The sequence below is a fragment of the Orycteropus afer genome, unplaced genomic scaffold (genome assembly GCF_000298275.1).
Source record: "Orycteropus afer afer isolate SDZICR_OR568_19922 unplaced genomic scaffold, OryAfe1.0 scaffold00005, whole genome shotgun sequence".
Lineage (NCBI taxonomy): Eukaryota > Metazoa > Chordata > Mammalia > Tubulidentata > Orycteropodidae > Orycteropus > Orycteropus afer.
Genome location: NW_006921592.1, coordinates 4,717,989 through 4,738,171, shown reverse-complemented (window position 1 = coordinate 4,738,171; position 20,183 = coordinate 4,717,989). Strand labels below are relative to the sequence as shown.

At 36.9% G+C, this 20,183-nt stretch overlaps 1 protein-coding gene across 1 annotated transcript in view; it reads left to right on the top strand.

Annotated features, from left to right (window-relative positions):
* The window catches only part of ALDH1A1 (aldehyde dehydrogenase 1 family member A1), a 55,192-nt gene extending 37,173 nt beyond the window's left edge, over positions 1–18,019 (top strand). Inside the window, exons 8-13 of the mRNA XM_007938496.2 lie at positions 2,355–2,457; positions 4,522–4,706; positions 9,518–9,682; positions 12,493–12,650; positions 15,669–15,743; positions 17,947–18,019. Of these exons, the coding sequence (XP_007936687.1) occupies positions 2,355–2,457; positions 4,522–4,706; positions 9,518–9,682; positions 12,493–12,650; positions 15,669–15,743; positions 17,947–18,019 (759 nt within the window). The remainder of the gene's footprint in view (positions 1–2,354; positions 2,458–4,521; positions 4,707–9,517; positions 9,683–12,492; positions 12,651–15,668; positions 15,744–17,946) is intronic.
* The last annotated feature ends 2,164 nt before the right edge of the window (positions 18,020–20,183 follow it).

Genomic DNA, 20,183 nt, shown 5'->3' with positions numbered 1-20,183 from the left:
CTTCATTTGCTGATGTGGCACCACTCAAATCAACGAGATGGATTGATACGGTGGCTGCGATGATGGGCTCAAGTATAGCAGGGATTGTGGGGCTGGGGCGGGATCGGGCAGTGTTTCGTTCTGCTGTGCATGGAGTCGCCATGAGTCGGAAACGACTCGACGGCACTTAACAACAACAACAACATTTTCTTAAGCCAAGTCTGGTTTGAAAAACATCTTGCCAGGTCACCTAAATGGGAGCTCTGGTGGTGTAGTGCCTAAGGCACTTGATTGCTAACCAAAACCCACAAGCCACTCCTCGGAAGGAAGGTTGGGCAATCTACTTCCGTAGGGATACTGCCTCGGAAACCCAAGGAGGGGTCGCTAAGAATCAAATAGATTGGACGGCAGTGAGTTTGGTTTAGTTTGGTTTAAGTCACCTAAATGAAAACAAAAAATGCAACCCACTTCATTTTGGTTGTTACACAACAAGCTTATTCAGCAGAACTCTGCATCTTTTAGCCTTTGAGAAATCCTAATGCTTCTGCTATGGTATAGTAAGAATAGTCTCAGGGGACATCAATATCAGTTGGCATAACATAGTCCACAATGAAAATGTTCTATATTCTATTTTGGTGAGTAGCAACTGGGATCTTAAAAGCTTATGAAAAGCCATCTTAGGTGCAACTACTAGTCTCTCTGAAACAAAGAAAATCAATGACACATGGACCCAGTTAGTCCAAAGGACTAACAAACCACACAAACCTCAGCCTCAACAATCCTGAGACCAAAAGAACTAGATTGTGCCTGGCTCCCACTACTGATTGATCTGAGAGGGATCACACTAAACAGAAGTGGATGGAGTGAGAGAAATATATGTAACAAAACTCAAAATTATAAAAAAAAAAGAAGAAAAAAAAAACCAGGAGTTGGACAGAGACTGGTGGAATCCCTGAGATTATGGCCCTTAGTCACCCTGCAGGTCTGGAATTGAAATCAGTTTTCAGCCAAACAATAGACAGTTTTTTTACAAGATGAACAATAACACTAGGAAGGTCCTCACTCCTTAAAACAATCAACCATTCAAGATCAAAACAGCCGCATTTGCCCAAGAACAAAGTTCAGAAGGCAGGAAGGGTTAGGAGAGCAGAAGAAATGGAAGCCTAGAAACAAAGCGAGGAAGTGGCATGATTGATGTTAACATTGAGGGCATTGCAATCAATGACATGAAACAAAACATGCATGAATTATAGAATGGAAAACTGATTTGCTGTGTAAGTTTTCACCTAAATCACAATAAAAAGTTAGAAAAGGAAGAAAAAAGAATAAAGAAAAAATTATCTTAAGAAAAGCAAAGATCATTTCAGTGGCTTCAAGTTTCAATAAAAATAATGAAGTATAAGTAATTATAAAACAGATCAAGTTTCAGAGATAAAAAAATAATGATAATTACAAAAAATAATCTTGATGGGAAGTGAAAGTGTTTTTTCACCCTCAAAGTGAGAAGCAAACAAAAAACCAGAAAACAATGTCTTTCTCTGAAGAAAGAACTACCATTAAAGAAGGATCCAGAACAGTAAGTTTTCAGCCAACTGAGGCAGCAGCACCAAGCACATACCCAATTTCTTTCTTATAGCTCTACTGTTGTGAGACGCAGCATGAAAAAGAGAAGTGTGTCAGTAAGCACTGCACTGGTAGATCCTCCTGAGGAGAGGTTTGTAGTGGTAGAGCATTGTCACTGCTGCTGGGGAAATTTTTGTGTATACAAATATCACAGTCTGAGACAGACTCTAAAGTAGTCTTCATAAACGTTCTATAGGAGGTTAGAGGAAGAAAATGTCAGTTCTGCCTGGAGTCACCAGGGAAGGGTTCATGGAGGAAATACGGTGTAAGCTAAATTGCAAAGAAGGGTAGGACTCAGAGGCACTCTAGAAGCACTCTAGATCATGATTTGAGGCATAGAAATTTGGTATGAATATATGACTAGGTCAGTTTAGTTGAATAGAATTTTCTGGATTTCAGTAGGGAGTAAAAAAGAAATAAGTTGGGGTTGGGTCATGCTATATCTGGTCCTTCAATCCATTAAGAGAAATGAAGTTCTGTGAAATGAAAAATAATCTGGTCTTGGACATCGAGATCAGCTATGTTCTATAGGTCTGGCTTCCTGGTCATCAGTATTTGTTTCATCTTATCTCTGCCTGCTTGTAATGGAGGAGACTGTTAGGTTTGAAGATAAATCTGGAGAATGTCCATTTTTAATGTTTCTCCCAAATGAAGTTTATCTATGGCACACCTACCCTAACAATTTAAACCACTAAATCAACCTGTCTTCATGAAAGTAGATTAAGCCTTTCCTCTGTGATGCTCCATTTCAGGTTGGCAAATTGATCAAAGAAGCTGCTGGGAAAAGCAATCTGAAGAGAGTGAGCCTGGAACTGGGTGGAAAGAGCCCCTGCATCGTGTTTGCTGATGCTGACTGTAAGGATAAGCTGCTGTGCTCACTTTTCACCCATCATCTCTGGTAGTGTATGATAATGCCATACAAGGAACCTGAATTTTACAAAAGGATTTTCTTTGAATATCAAAGTGTCAGGCATTAATCAGAGTACAGAATTACTCTTGAAAAGTCTCATAAATTTTCCTAAAGTTATAACCTATATGTAGATCTAACACATACCCCATCTCTTCCTGCTTTGGAATAGATCAGTACTTCCTCAGAGGAACCTCAAAGCAAATGGTTGGCATTTAGGAACTATGTGAGTTTCCTAAGGCTGCCTTTTCAAAGAACTGCAAACTGGGTGGCTTAAACAATAGACATGCATTATCTTACAGCTCCAGGGCCTATAGCTCTGAAATCAAGGTGTGTACGGCCATGTTCCCTCCCAAAGCCTCTGAGAGAAGAACCTTCCTTGCCTCTTCCAGCTTCTTCTAGCCCCAGGTGTTCACTGACTTGTGCCATCCATTCTCTGCTACTGTCATCACATAGCCATCTTTTCCCTGTGTTTGTGTGTCTGTGTCTTTTCTCCTCTTCTTATAAGGACACCAGTCATTATGCATGAAGATCCACTTTAATGACCCCATCTTAACTTTATTACATCTGTAAAGACCCTGTTTTCAAATAAGGTCAAATGCACAGGTACTTGGGGTTAGGATATCAACATTATCTTTTGAGGGGACAACTTTCAACCCATGATAGGGGCCACAATGTATTTTGTTTTCAATTCTATATTGTTATATATTAGCACTGCTTTAAGCATGTTGATCTAGGTGTCCATTCTCAAACATACTGAACTGGGACCAACTACAGAGGCAGTCATTCAGAGCTGTTATCTCCCTTCACTGTGGGTCATCCACTCATTAAATGAAATGACCAGAAGATAATGCGTACTGTTTAAGTAATTTCACTCTTCTTTTCCCCCAAGTAATATAATTGAATTTACATATGTTAAATCTAAATTATGATGTGATTCCACTTTACAATAATATCCTAGATTCATTCTGACAATATTATCAAGTAGAATACTATTTTTTTTCCTAAATGGAAGTCAGTAGGAGAAATAGACTATCCAACATTCATCGAACTCTTTTTAACAACTTCATTATCAGCATAAGGCTAAAAATAAAAATGGTTCATGGGATTGCCTGTGTTGCTATTGTGACCTTAACTGATTTTTTTTTTTTTTTTTTAGAAAATACTAACTTAGTATGTATTCTACAGACATGGCAAGATTCTTGATTTTATCAAACCTTTCTGTAAACTACTTCTGCTACAACTTAAGGAGGTGTAATCAGTTTACAAAATAAATAAAACAATACTCAAGTGCTATAACATTGCATTAAATCTTGCAGCATTTAGAAAATTTAATGTAATGAATTTTTTTTTCTTCCTTTTATAATTTAATGCAACAAACTAAATCTTCCTGTTAAGGAACATTTATCACCATCTCAAAAAAAAATGGATAAGAGGTGATAGGCATAAATTAAATAATATGGCATTCTGTAGACAGTAGACTTTGAAAATATCTTTCCTAGAACAAAGTTGTAAGGTAAGGAGGAGACTCTGAGTATTAGACTGTTATTTTCATTTATATCACTTGTTCTGTTGATTAGGGTATTCAAGAATGCTTTAAATTATTTAATGTAATAAACTTTTTAGATTGTTTTTGTTATCTGTTTAAAACCTGAGGCAGGAAAGAAATATTTAGTCATAAAACTGGTTATAAATGGAGGTATTTATAAAGAACATTTGCAATGAGATTTGATCTTAGGAAACTCCATTTTTAGTAATGGTGATTTTAAATTCATAGTAACAGCTACTATTTTTTCAGATTTTAGTATGGGTTGCTCTTCTTTCCATGGAAAATAAAGGATCAGAAAGATTAATTTGTCACCTGGCTGATAAGAGATAGAATATATTGAGCCCGTGTGTGATGACTGTTCAACTCACGATTTTTCTATACCATCATATTACCTCTTGGACATATCAATATATATATAATCTTTAGAAAATATCTCTTCTTTAATATGCTATCTTCTTTGCAGTGGACAATGCAGTTGAATTTGCACACCAGGGATTATTCTACCACCAGGGCCAATGTTGTATAGCAGCATCCAGGCTTTTTGTGGAAGAATCAATTTATGATGAGTTTGTTCGAAGGAGTGTTGAGCGGGCTAAGAAGTATGTTCTCGGGAATCCTCTGACCCCGGGAGTAAATCAAGGCCCTCAGGTAGGTATAAAATAGAAGGAAGAACATTATCAGAAGACAAGAATAAAGTATCTTTTTCCATCTTTCTTTAGCCAATTTTTTTTTTTTTAATTGAGAAAGATTATTTCTTGTCTATATAACTTTTAGGTTAAAGTACTGCATGAGTCTGGTAATTAAAAACTGTGAATCTAACTTCCAACTACAAGCATTTAGTTTTTGTGTTGCTTAGTTTTCATATCTAGAAGCAGTTTGAGGCATTCTAGAAATTAGAGATGTGAAGAAAAGGAAAAAATGCTGCAAATGTCTTGTTTTCCTCAATCTCCACCCCTCCTGCTTCCTATAGATGGTTGTCTATCCACCTGGAAGGTGGTGGCACTAGCACAGTCTTGCATATTGCAGTGATGCTGAAAAGAGTTTCAAGCTTCTAGACTAAGATGAGTTAGGAAGAAAAGCCTAATGACTACTTCTGAAAATCAGCCATTAAAAACCCTATGGATTTACTAGGTATATACCCTAAAGAAGTGAGAGCCATGACAAGAACAGGCATATGCAGACCCATGTTCATTGCAGCACTATTTACGATAGCCAAACGATGAAATAACCTAGGTGTCCATCAACTGAGGAATGGATATCCAAACTACGGTACATACACACAATGGAATACTATGCAACCCTAAAGAATAATGTAGAATCTGCAAAACACCGCCTAACGTGGATGAACTTGGAGGACATTATGCTGAGTGAAATAAGTCAATCACAAAAGGACAAATATTGTATTAGTCCGTTATTGTAATAGTCAAGGAAACGTTTATCTATGGAAGGTCATTTTCTTTGTTGATTACCAGGGCTGAGAGGGGAGGGGAGGAAATACTGTTAGATAGATAGAGATAAGTTTTGATCTGGGTGAAGAAAAGGGCAATGTACCAAATGTGAGTGATCAGTATAGTGGCATTGAGGAAGAGAAAGATACAGAGGTACGTGGGAAGTACAGACAACAAAGATGAACCCTTTTGCGCATATAGTATGGCATGGCATGGTCAGTTAAGGGAAACACGGGTATATGGGTGGATAGATGGGTGGACAGGCTGAAATATTAGGTATGTATATGAAGTGGAGAGTGCATCCAAGAACATGTATAGGGTTGGCAGACAGTGGTACAATAACTTTATGTGTATGATCTGAATTCCCAGGTGTATAATGGGGCTGACAAGGGGCAAGGTTGTAGTCACTGCTTCATCACAACCAGCTACCTAGAGGGACCAAGTAGTTGAACCTGTGGGTTCGGGACGATGGTCGCAGAGGACATCAAGCTCAATTGGCATAACATACTACACAAAACATTGTTCTACCTTCTACTGTGGCTAGTAGCAACTGAGATCTTAAAAGCTTGTAAGCTGCCATTTAGATACAACAATGGGTCTCTCCTTGTCCAGAGCCAAGAAGAATGAAGAAAACCAAAAATTCATGGAAACAATTAGTTCTAGCGACTGGTACACCATCCGATCTGCAGCCTATATGACTATGAGACCAGAAGAGCTAGATGGTGCTTGGCTACTACTGTCAACCACTTGGAAGAGGATCTTTGTAGGAGATCCTGGATAGACAGGGGGAATAATGTGGAACAAAACTCAAAATCATTTGGAGAAAAAAAAACTTGGGGAACAGGTTTGCTGGCCCGATGCAGCCTGGTGGAACCACTGAGACCATGGCCCCTAGCTGCCCTTCAGGTCTGGAATTGAACGCACACCTGTGGCTTCCAGCCAAACAATAGACAGGCATATCAATTGAGCATTTACCTGAGGTAGATACACTCCTTGGAGAGAACAAGCATGAGAGAAAGAAGGGCTGCTCAGGCACAGGGAGATAGCTCAGGGGATAAGAGTGCATGGAGGGATGGACACAGGGAAGAGGTAGCTATTGGGAGGAAGTGGGAGGGGAGATGTTGCATTGTGCTAAATTGTGGTCAATGTCATGAGACAAAGTGTAAGTGAACTGCTGTATGGAAAGTGTATTTGCTCTGTAAATTTTCACCCAAATCACAAACAACAAAACAAAACAAAACCTCAAGTTCCAATTCTAAGGAAAAAAAGAAAAACCTATGGATCACAACAGTGTGATCCTCAATATATCATGGGGATGGCACAACAATGAGAAGTGTTTCATTCTGTTTTGCATGGGGTCTCCATGAGCTGAGGCCAACTCAATAGTACCTAACAACAACCTACTTGGAAGTTCTTACACAATCATATTATTTGATCACCAGTGTTAGCCCTCTGTCTTAGCTGCCATCTCACTAATATAGACAGCTAGCACATCTCTAGATCCTCTCCAAAGTCTTCAGTTACTCTGACCTTCTAATGTACCATGAATATCTTACAAGGATATCAGTTCCTGGGTTTGAGGCAAACTTCTCATTTCAGTTGTTAAAGCCAGTTTGGTGGGGTAGTGGTTAAGACATTTAGCTGCTAACTGGAAGTTCAGTGGTTTGAATCCACCAGCTGCCCCACAGTAGAAAGACTGTTTGTACATACAGCCACTGAAAACCCTGTGGAGCACTCGGTTCCACTCTGACACACATGGGGTCACTCGTATATATGTATGTATGTATCATATATATGATATATATGTCAGATCCAACTCAACAGCAGTGAGTTTTTGAGTTGAGTTTTCACTGTGATTTGAGTGAAAATTTACAGAGCAATTGGTTTTCCATACCACTGTTTGTACTTGTTTGTGCGTGTGTGTGTGACATTGAATGCAGTTTCCATAATGTAACAATACTCTTCTCACTACATTGTTGTTGTTGTTATATTTCATCCAGTCGGACCCGACTCATAGCAACCCCTCCTTGGGTTTCTGAGGCAGTATTACTATGGAAGTAGATTGACCCATCTTCCTTCCGAGGAGTGGCTGGTGGGTTTGCACCGCCAGGCTTCTGGTTAGCAGTCAAGTGTCTTAGCCACTATGCTACCATACTGTTTACTATTTCCATTCATCCTCTTTCCTATCAATTCCTGCCTTCTAAGTTTATCCCTGGGCAAATGCTGTCCTTTCGATCTCTCATGGTTGATTGTGATAAGGAGTGCCTGCCTCCCTGGTGTTACTGCTCACTCCATGGCCCATCTGTTGTTTGGATGAAAGTTGAACCATGAGAGTGAGTCAGTTCCAGGCTTGAAGGGTGACTAAAGGCCACAGTCTCAGGGGTTCCATCAGTCTCCATCAGACCAATAGGCTTGGTTTTTTTTATGATTTTGAGGGTTTTTTTTTCCCACATTTTATTCCTACTTTCTCTGGGACCTTCTATTGTGATTCCTTTTAGAATGTTCAGCAGTGGTAGCCAAGCACCCTCTGGTTCTCATCTTATGATTGCGGAGGCTGAGGTTCATGTGCTCCACAAGTTGCTTGAACTAATTGTTTCCATGTGTCTTTGATTTTCTCACTCTTCCTTGTTCCGGATGGGGAAAGGACAATAGTTGGACATTAGATGGCCACTCACAAGTTTTGAAGACCCCAGCTGCTGTGCAACAAAGTGGAATGTGGAACATGGTCTTTATGGACTATGTTCTGCCAGTTGACTTTGATGTTCTCCCAATCTACCGTCCTTAGCACCCAAGCCCAGCAACTCATTCTATCAAGGCTTTTGGCTCTCATAACTAAGAAGTTAACATAATTTTGCCCCATTTGTTCTACTACATACGTGGATATTTTTACAGCAAATATAAATACGTATTTAGCACTATCATCTACCAAACTTATATAATATATATAGTCACCTACCCATCCTGATTTATCTTGCCTATCTACCTATGTATTGCCTTGCAAGTTAATGTTTGTTAATGCTGATAATGCAGGATTGTGTGTGTAATGGTATTTACTTTTGTTGTTTGTAACTCATGTACCTCTCTTTGTCTTCCTTAGTGATATTGTGCTGATCACCCCTTTTTGTATATTTCCTTTCCCTTTATGGGAGCAGATTGCCAAATCTTTTCTCCTGCACAACTTCTTTTGGGTTTGACCTTTCACTTAGCATCTAAGCATTTTATCAATTGCACAGACTAGGGCTCCTTTGAGGCAATAAGCAGCCAGTTCCAACACATGGGGAGAGAGGCATGTGTACTTAACTTTCCCAACTGGAACTCTGGACCCACTTTTTTTTCCATTATAGGAGGATTATTTAAGAAACTATTTAAATGCTATAATGCTTGCCATATATTTAGATTTAATGCAGTAAGATGGTGAGAATCAGGTCAGGCCAGAAACTGGAAACATTTCTCCTGACTCTTCCAGCAGGACCTAAACTGGGGAGATGGGCAGACAGTAGACAGAACATGGCATCGAAAGGCATGGAGCAGGCCAGGAATAGAGCCCACTAGAGATATGAGTCTTCTTAGAGTCCAAAAGGATCTGATTTCCAACTACTGAATCTAATTAAACCCTTTTTCTTCTTTCATTTCTTTCATTTGAGTTGGGACTACAGTGTTCAAGTAAGTGTGGTTAACAGACATTTATTCTGGAGTAAATAAATGACAGTTGCATGAAAAGGTTTATCTGTTTTCACTGCCTATTTGCTTTTCTTACATAACTGTAAAACAAATGCTAAATGTAAATAACTTTAAGATATTTTTTTTTTTCCCAGAAAGGTCATGAGAATAAAATATATCCAAAGAACAAATCAGAGCCTCTGCCAGCTGTTTATATTCAATATTTGACAAAATAACAATATCTTAGCATTTTGATTCCCACATTAACAGGCCAGACAATGTGTTATGGTCACCAATTGCTAATCTCCCAACACTCCCCCCCGCCCCTTTTCTGGTGATGTTTTCCAATAGATTGACAAGGAACAATATGATAAAATACTTGACCTCATTGAGAGTGGGAAGAAAGAAGGGGCCAAACTGGAATGTGGAGGAGGCCCATGGGGGAATAAAGGCTACTTTATCCAGCCCACAGTTTTCTCTAACGTTACAGATGAGATGCGCATTGCCAAAGAGGAGGTAAATAGTTTCATTCTGTTCTGTTCCCTTGTGGGAGTGTTTTTTCTGCATGTGTATATACAAAGTGTCTTTAAAATTCTCTGCTCCTTGAATGTCTTTTCAGCAAAAGTTAGTCTTCATTTCTGTTATTGATAAAGGTTTAAGTATTTGGAATCAAGATTAAAAACAGTAAAGAATCCATTTAGTGGGCCAAGAATTTCCAGCCAAATACAGATCATGAGGCATAACAATTCCTGGGTGCTTTCTTCACAGTGTTAAAATAATGGAAAAGAAAATTCTATCTTCTTACGTTGTTTTTTTCTTCTTTTGAAACAATATATTTGAAAATAATTGGAAAAGGATAACTTTTCATTGTATGATAAGTGCAGATTCACAAACTGCTGTTAATATAGAAAGATCTCATGGACGCTTGCGCACTCCGCTACATTTCTGACCAATGGTCAGCCAGTCTCTTTCATCAGCAGTATGTAGCTCACTATTTCTTAAGAAAGTTCCATATTTGGACAATACCCATCATTAGAAAATTTAGCCTCTGGCTGGCCAGGAATCTTTACTCTTATGTTCTACCCGCTGGTCCCGTATTTGCCCTTTGGCCTTTTTCCTCATAGTAGCTGGACATACATTTGAAAAGATCATTCATCCTCTTATATCATTCATCTTCCATGTACTTTTGGCCCTGTGTTTATTAGCCAGTGTGCTTCTTAGTTTTTCTAGGCAAATATAGTTAAATATTGGGTGATCACAAACTATTTAACATCATTAAAAAAAGATCCAGAGATGTGATAAATAACCAGGAAAAGATAGTCTGCATTTAGAAAATGTAAATAATGTACCTCATGGGCACTCATTGCATAGATTGATTCATTGTCTTTAGGCCATGAAGGTGTTACTGTAAGAAGGCACTGACAACTCAAATACATTGAATCATAATCCTTTCATTTATTAAACTCTGAGAAGTTTATTTTCCTTGCCCCCAACAATGCCTTTATTTGAGGAAAAAGGTGCAGAATCAGAAAATAAATAGGAAAACCAAATGCATATAGATAATTAAGCACATTTAAATAGTTTCTCAATGTCAATTCAATCCTGTAATGTTTGTATTTATTGATAGATACTTGTCTGATTAGATTTGTTGTACATCTTGATTATATCAGAAAGAATTAAGGGAAAAATCTTCACTGAAGGAAATATTTATTATATCTCTACAGTATGCATAATGTTGTTGTTGTTACGTGCCGTCGAGTCGGACCCAATTCATAGCAACCCCTCCTTGTGTTTCCAACGTGGTATCACTATGGAAGGAGATTGCCCAACTTTCCTTCTGAGGAGTGGCTGGTGGGTTTGAACCACCAGCCTTCTGGTTAGCATTCAAGTGCCTTAGGCACTACACTACCAGAGCTCTCGTATACATAATGTTGTGTTGTTATGTGCCGTCAAGTCGACCCCAACTCATAGCAACCCCTCCTTGGGTTTCTGAGGCAGTATCACTACGGAAGTAGATTGTCCCATCTTCCTTCCGAGGAGTGGCTGGTGGGTTTGAACCGCCAGCCTTCTGGTTAGCAGTCAAGTGCTTTAGCCACTATGCTACCAGAGCTCCTCATATACATAATAGTACAGTTATATGATACTTCAAAGGAGTAGCCTGGTGCTATGTGATATATTCAATTCTAATTATGTGAGCTATTAAGACACTTACTGTAGTAATTGTTATATATTTGGTTCATAGGTTGCAATATAATGATTATATTTATAACTTTTGTTATTTGCACTTAGCCTCTGTTGAATGGAAGCCCTACCCCTGTGACTCTTGCATCAGTGGTGAACACGAGAAAACTCTTTCTCATTTGTGGTTTTTGGTTCCCCTCAGTCCCATATCCCAGAAAATCTGGTCAGAAAAGCCCCCTTTGTTTGAAATTTTAATGATTGTTTTATGGAAATGTAATATAGGAGTTTAGTTTTTTAAAAGAAAGCCCAGTTCCTTTTCTCCAAGTACTTGGGATTGAGATGCAGACCAAACAAGTTAAATTGGGCTTAACTAGTGAAAGTGAAAGAATGGTTTGAACTGGCGTATGCAACGTGTGATTTTTGTTCTCTGTTCTGTGATTATAGTCATTGCTAGTGGAATCATGCTTTAGTTACTACAGGATGGTTATGATTTAAGTAATGTAATAATGGGTCATTCCCAGTGGTAAGATTTGGCTGCAGAGTATCATCAGAATAAAAATTCATGTTGTTTAACTAACTTCTCCCTGAACACTCTGGCTTCTGTGTCCCCTAGCTAAAAAGAGTTAAGTCTAATAGAATAGCTGATATCAATCATTGGTATACTGATATTTAAAACATAGTTGTTATTATCAGTCATTGCCTATATAATCATTCATACAGTAGAACAAGCATTGTTTTCTCTGGCTTATTGTTTGAGTGGTAATTTGGAAAATGAAGAGAATTTAAGAGAATAAACAGTGGTCCTAACCGGAAAAGAAATTTTAAAATTAATGGTTTAATGTACCATCATAAATTCTCAGAAACCTTAATTCCAACATGTGGATGAATGATGCCATGTTTATTTGAATATAGTCATATTTATTTATACCTTACCCTGTTCCAAAGAGGATTTAACACATGACTATCACCTGTTTTTAGTTAACACTGGCAATTACTTATTCTGATTATTACACATTGACTAGAAATAAGTAGGAAACTCTTAAATAGTTTAGGATAATTTGGTAGGGGAAAAATTCACAACATAATTTAAATTATTTAGTCTTACTCTGTTATTTGATCCATTTCATTCATTTCCTGTTGTATAGATATTTGGACCAGTCCAGCAAATCATGAAGTTTAAATCTTTAGATGATGTGATCAAGAGAGCCAACAACACGTTCTATGGGTTATCTGCAGGAGTCTTCACCAACGACATTGATAAAGCTATAACAGTCTCCTCGGCACTACAGGCTGGGACAGTGTGGTAAGTAATACAGCTTCTCACTAGGAACCACATTAACAAATTACTTAGAGCCTCTTTAGACTTGGATTTTTCATTTGGGATCACAGGATCTGCTGGAAAAGCAATTGCTGCCTTAAAAACAAACAAAAACTTCATATGCAGCTTCCTATAATTACTTGCCTAAAATATTTTATGGATGGGACTTTCCCAGCCAAAGGAAAAGAATCAACATTTAGTTAATATGGACTCTGTCATAGGCACTGCTATATTTTTTACATTTGTTATCTCGTTTTATCTTACAACTTAACAGTCATTGTAAGATAACATATTATCTCAGCATGTTATTTCAGATTTATAGACAAAAAACAACCTGTGTTAGGCTAAGTAATTTACCAAGATCACCTACTAAAATGACAGAGCCAGATTCTAATGCAGTGGTTCTCAGTCCTGGTTGTGTGTTAGAATCACCTGGGAGCTTTTAAAAATATTTCTTAAGTAAAAGACTCATGCTCACCCTCAACCATAGAAATGATATAATCAGTATATTTATGCATTCTCGTCCTTAGCCCCAAAAAAGATTATATATGTTTTCTTTCAGAGACTCTTAAATAGAAGCAAACAAATTCTTATATAATCAGTATGGCTTGTGATTAATGTAAAGTTCTCTTACATGAAAAAAATCATAAATAAAATTCAGCATTACTAGTGTATGTATATATGTACATTATCACCATTTACTGAAGACTTACCATGTACCAAACACTGTGAAAAATACATTTTATACATTTTCTTGCTTATACTTTAAAACAACCTTACTATTACCCCCATTTTACAGAGGAGGAAACATATGTTTAGAGAGATTAGGTTGCTTTCCCATGATCACACAAATACTAAGGAGCAGATCCAAGCTTTGAACTTATAGGACCTCCTTCTTTACAATATGGAAGAATCACAAAAGACTCAGTCAGTGGGGCTGATCACTTCGAATTTATAGTTTTCTCTAACAGGATATTTCTCAGTTATCTGCTTACTTATACTGAAGTGGTTTCATTTTCATTGTAGAGTAAAAAGAGCCAACTGTGCTTTTTTAAAACAAAGATAAATATCTTTTATTTTAAAAATAAAAATAAACTTTTTATTTTTGAATAACATAGTATTATATGATCATTTGATAAACTAGCTATTATGACCATTCCACTGAATGTCTTAAGAATCCCATCAGAAATGTCTGTACTATTAAGATAGTGGGGGTCATATTCTCATCACTTTATGTCCTAGAACATAACTATTTTCTGACATTATCCCAGAGTATATACAGCATGTCCCAGAGAAGCTGTAGTTTGGATTCTGCTATACACCTGGGAATTCTTACAGATCATACAAATACACTTAGAGGACCATTGTCTGCCAACCCTATACATGGTCTTGGATACACTCCCCACTTCATAGATATACCTGCTAGTTCAGCCTGTGCACCTGTCTATCCACCCATATACCCATGTTTGCCTTCGCTGACAAAGCAGTACTGTATGTGCAAAAGAGTTCATCTTTGCTGTCTGCAGCTCCCTTGTACCTCTCTATGTCTTCCTCTTCCTCAATGCCACAATGTTGATCACTCACATTTGGTACATTGCCCTTCTCTCTCTTTTTTTTTTTTTTTTTTTCAGGAATTTGAATTTTGTTCTACTTTTTCTCCCTTTCTATTCAGGACCATCTATTGTATCTCTAGTCAGGACTCTAGATAGTGGTAGCTGGACACCATCTAGCTCTTTTTTTTTTTTTTTTTCAGGAATTTGAATTTTGTTCTACTTTTTCTCCCTTTCTATTCAGGACCATCTATTGTATCTCTAGTCAGGACTCTAGATAGTGGTAGCTGGACACCATCTAGTTCTTGTGATCTCAGGATATATAAGGCTATGGTTCTTGTTGGCTATTAGTCTTGTAGAGTAGTTTCTTCTTTGAGTCTGGTTTCTTACTTTCTCGTTTGCTCCAGATCAATATAGACCACTAGTTATAAACTGTCTTTTTAAAATGTACATTTATTTAAATGACTATCTTCATAGTAGAGAGAAGTGGATAAGATGTCTATTTACATGGGTAAGACATGGGTACTCCAAGAATTAGGAGAATAAATACCGTAACTGAGGAAACACTAGGATGTTCTTAGGGCTAAAGTAATAATACAATTGATCTGGAAGTCACACAGTTACCCACTTCCTATTATGGCATGAAAGGAGGAAAAAAGTATAAAAAGTTAACATTTTTCTCCTTTAAAAATATTTTTTTCTCTTCTCTACAATGAGAATAATGTTGTTAATTAGATATTACTATTCACTTTGGCCACCAGGAAAACTAAAGCTCAAGAAATTGTTTACAGCCCTCATAACTACTTTGTAACTTTCCCCAGTCTTGATCTTCTATCAGAATATTTTTTTTCCTTAATTCAAATTATTCAAGTTTTTATAATTATGTGTACTTGTACAAACATCTTTAGACATTCTTTGATGTATGTTAGGCATAAAGAAATTACTAATCAAATCCAATTCCTACCATGGCCTTTGTTTAAGCAATTTATTGAACCAAATAATGAAAAAATGAACTGAATAATATAGTACATATTGCAACTGCAAACAGTATTGATTCTAGCATATTAAATACCCAAGCCTCAAGAGAATTACAAAGCTTATTGGATACAGACTACAGAACACATACCCAACAACCTCAAGTCTCTAGCACATTATATCCTTCCTCTTATGACATATTGATATGTCTTTCTTTTATAATCCAAACTACAGCTTCTCTGGGACATGATGTACAACCAGAATGACCATCCACACTTATAGGTACACCAGTCTATTTGTTTCTAGATAATATACACATATACTTATATGTCCGCATTCTAATTTACAGTGATGATTTCTTATTGCACTGGATATTGCATATTGATATTAATGGTATATTTTGAATTTCTAAAATTCCAAAATTAGGAATTATTTCATAGGCTAAATATTTACTATAATGGACCACTTTACTTTTCAGGGTGAATTGCTATAGCGTGGTGTCTGCTCACTGCCCCTTTGGGGGATTCAAGATGTCTGGAAATGGACGAGAACTGTAAGAACAGCTTTTTATTAAGATAAGCACTTATCTTCATAAAAATGTTTGCTACTCCTACTGAATTAATTCAGGGTAGCCTCCTTAAATAAAATTTGCTTCTATTCCATTTTGGAGATCCAGACCACCAAATTGTTTATTAGAAACTGGTTTTACCCCAAAGGTTCAGAAAGGTGAAAGCAGAAGGGAAATATAAGTTATTAAGATCCTACTTTTCATAAGTTATCACATCAGACACTTTACACGGGTGGTTAAAATATGTGTCTGCTTTCAAACTTGTTTATTGTATATATTAATGTAAATCTACTTGGAAAACATTTCTAGAAAAAGAGATGGAAACTATACATTGATGATTATTAGAAGTGTGCAAATATAAGTACACTCTAGTTATTTGAATATAGCTCTTAAGTAAATTAGATGCCTTTATTTATTTAAAAAAAAAAAAAACTTTCAGTGTAATGCAAGTGATTCTCATTTGTTGAAATATTATTGATGTATACTCAAAAATTTTAAATTATCTGAATAAGTCATTTTTAGTAATAAAATCTAAAGTGAAATTTGGCTAGAGAAAGCAATATATTTCCAGTGCAGTTGAGAACCATGGTCATCACTCGGGAGTTTGTTAGAAATGGAAGGGATTAGGCTTCACTCTAGACCCTCTGAATCAGATCCGTAGTTTAACATGATCCTAGGTGATTTGTGTACTGAAGATAAAGGAAGCACAAATCTAGTAACTCAGTGATTAGTAAGAAAAAGAAAAATGCAAATGAATGTTTTTATATTATATCAAAATACATGTAGCTATGAATATTAAGGAACAGAACCTGTTTCAACCCAGGTATGACAATAATCACATTTATTACTCTTTTGAGAGTTTCAAGTGTCCATTAACTCAAAATACAATAAAAAACCCATTGACAAAATTCATGGGTTAATTTATCTAACTCTCTGAGATAAAATCCTTATTAAATATTATACTTTAATGGGTTTCAGACAACTGAGTCTAAACCTTTAATTACTTTAAAGACCATGCTCACTGAAGCTATTAGAAGGCATTTTCAAAAGTTCAATTGCCCAAGAAAAAAATCAGTGTAAGAGGATTAGGTTACCCAAGAGAAAAAGATGTCTTCTTCATACCTGTCTGCGTCACAAGGAGGGAAGAGTGAAAAAGGATCAAGATCTTTTTCTTCTGTAAGCCTACATGATGTGCTTGGGTTTTATCATTTTAACAGTACTTTTATATACAGTAATTTGATCCTCTCAGCAAAACAATAAAGAGAATAATTTAGACCAATCCTTTTTGTTATCTCTTTCACAAAAGACAATTCGAAGTCAGCTTCCAAAACTGGTAGGAGGACCCTATAAACATAATTGATAACAAGGTACTGGGGTTCGAATCTGTTGACTTGAATATTCCTAAGCATTTGGTTAGACTTAAAACTTACAAGAGCAAATGGCAGAGTATTGCAGAGGTTGTATGGAGAGGAAAATCCAACAACTGAAAAAGCCCAGAAGCCTGACTTTGGGCCAGTCTCATAGCAAAATCATCATGATCATGATCATCATTTTCTTTTAAATCTAACAATGAAGGTCAGGTTTTTGTTTTTCTAAGAATAAAAGATATTGTTAAAATTACAGCTAGAAAACATATTTTGAAAGCCACAATAGGGCAGGTAGGCAAACCTTAGCGTGAGTACAGAAGCATGGTCCAGTTTCAACCACCTCACCACCTCTGTACCAATGACATACAGACAATACAAGCTGTACTTGAGCATAGAGTTTGACTGCACTACTATTGAATGATTATATATTACTACTTTTCTTATACTATATCTGCTTTATTTATTTGAACTTAAACTAGAAATTATAGAATGTGTATTAGACTGAACTGTCTTCAGTGGTTAGCTTTTTTATAGTCAGGTAAAAGAATGTCAGAAATGGGCATTTTCTGTAGCAATCAAGTGAGAGTACATGATTATTTAAATTGTAAAAAATAGTTTAAGGATGTTCCCCACAGGAGGATTTGTGTAAGGCCAGATGTCTTATGGTTGACTGGTTACTATTTCAGATGCCTCTGTACTCTGCAAATATTTTCCATTGTCCCTAGCCAGATGAGCAAGAGCTAATTTGCACCAAATCATGGACTGTAAAGTGTATTTGTGCTGTGCTAAATGCTGTCTCTATCCCTTCCACCTCTCTCTAGGGGAGAACATGGTCTTCATGAGTACACTGAACTCAAAACAGTCACAATGAAAATTTCCCAGAAAAATTCGTAAAGAAAACCAGGAGTGGCAAGAAGAAACTTCAATTGCTAAGCATCTCCTATAGTCACTAATATATTAGAGTGAATTTTACATCCCAAACTATTTTTTTCCTGATTTTTTTTTTTGTTAAATAAGTGAATCACATTAGCATTCATACCACATATAGAAAACTTGACATGTGGCTTAGACTGAAAGAATCATTTCCCTTCTGATATGTGACCCCAATTCCTCTCCTAAATAAAAAGGATGGATTTGAATGAAAACTCTCTCTAGCTCTGTAATAGTCATCGTAGCTCTTTTCTTTGTATCTACTTGTCCAAGATAATCATTTTATAGAGGAGGACCAGTTGTCATTTAGCTTCTTTCCCTTAGCAATCCTTGAAATACATGTTAACTGCCAAGTAGAGGGGCTCTGCTCCCAGTAGTTGTGAAATCATTGGCGTCTCTTGAAATGTTTCCTAGAATGTGGTGTCTGTCTGTCAAAAGAAATAATGCCTGAAATACTTAACTGTAACCTGAATATAAACCTCAATAAAAATAACCTTGCATGATTCTTTTTAAGTTTGAATTTTTTAAGTAGAGGTTTTGGGTATGGTAATTTATTCGCCTCATCACTCAAAAGCAGTGTTACAGTTAAGCTGAGCATAAAGATGCATTTAAGAATATAAGTCTAATCTGCCCATTCTCAAAAGGGTGAAGAAACATATTTTACTTTCCTGAGGAAACATATTTCACTTTTCTGAGGAACTCTTGAAATCTTTTGCTTTCACATTTGAGATGGATTGCTTCAGTCATTCATCGAGTATCTATTGAGTACCTACAAGTTCTGAGAACCATGTTAGGTGTTGTACAAAACAGGTGCCAGCAGATGGTCTATTATCTCAAGATGCTTTAATGGTAAGGAAGAAATACACAAGCCATAAGAGGAAAGGAAGGAAGTATAATGGAAATGAGAATTCTAAGGACCACATGAGCAAAGTAATAGACCAGTGGAGTAGTAATGAAAATCTAACTGAAAAACAGAATGATTGTGTGAAGGAAATTCAACTGATGATGAGCCTTATTGATGAGCAAGTATGAGGATAATAATGAATATAAATCAACATCCCCACTTTCCTCTACCCAAATTGCACATACAGCACTTCTTCCTTTGATCATAATCACTTAGAGCTAGGTCTGATGTCACCAGTTGAAAGACACAATCCTCCAGACTGTCAAGTAGCCCAAGACTTAATATGCCAGGTGCATATTTGGGAGTCCCCATGACACCATCATTTCTGACCTCTTGCTTCAAGTCCAAAGTGTTCCTATTACCCACTCAAAATAATGTGCTCGTGATCCTTGGTATCCCCTCACTTCTGACCGCTGGCCCCCACTACTCCCTTGGATTCACTAATTCACTGAAATGAAAATGACTCACAAAAAGTACTATATTTACAATTTACAGTTTTATTATAGGGAAGAATATACAAGTCAAGAGAGATATAGGGTGAATCTAGGAGGGGTCCCAATGTAAATCCTCCATGTCCTAAAAATAATGTGCTGCATTCCCATGTACATCAATGTCTTTCACCAACCAGTAAACCTATGGAACTTGCATGCCAAAGCCTGTATTAGGGCCTCATTCCAAAAACCGAACTCACTGCCATCAAATCACTTCTGACTCATAGTAGCCCCCATTTGGGTTTCCAAGGCTGTAAATCTTTATAGAAGAAGACTACCTCATCTTTATTCAGCAGAACAGCTAGTGGGTTTGAATCACAGACCTCTTTTGGTTAGCAGCCAAATGCCTTAATGTCCACACCACCAGAGCTCCTTCTTATGATTTTATAATTGATCAGATCAAGCCACCTCCCCTGAGGTCAGCTGATATCTATGGTGGTCTTTTTGGCCTTGTTAGCCCTCACCTGAGTCACCTCATTAGCTTAAACTCTCAGGAATAGTTGGGAGGCTTATCTATAATAGTCACCTTGATTACTCAGAAAATACCAAGGATTTAGAGTTATGTCTCAGAAAGGAAGGACAAAGAACAAATTACGTTGGGTAAAGTTAGCATAAACTGAAAGCAGGTTTGTAAAAAATAAAAAGGAAAGAGTCTCTCAGCATAATATCTTAAGACATCTTCCACTGGCAGGGGAAAACAATTAGAAAATTCTATATATTCCCCTCTTGGAGA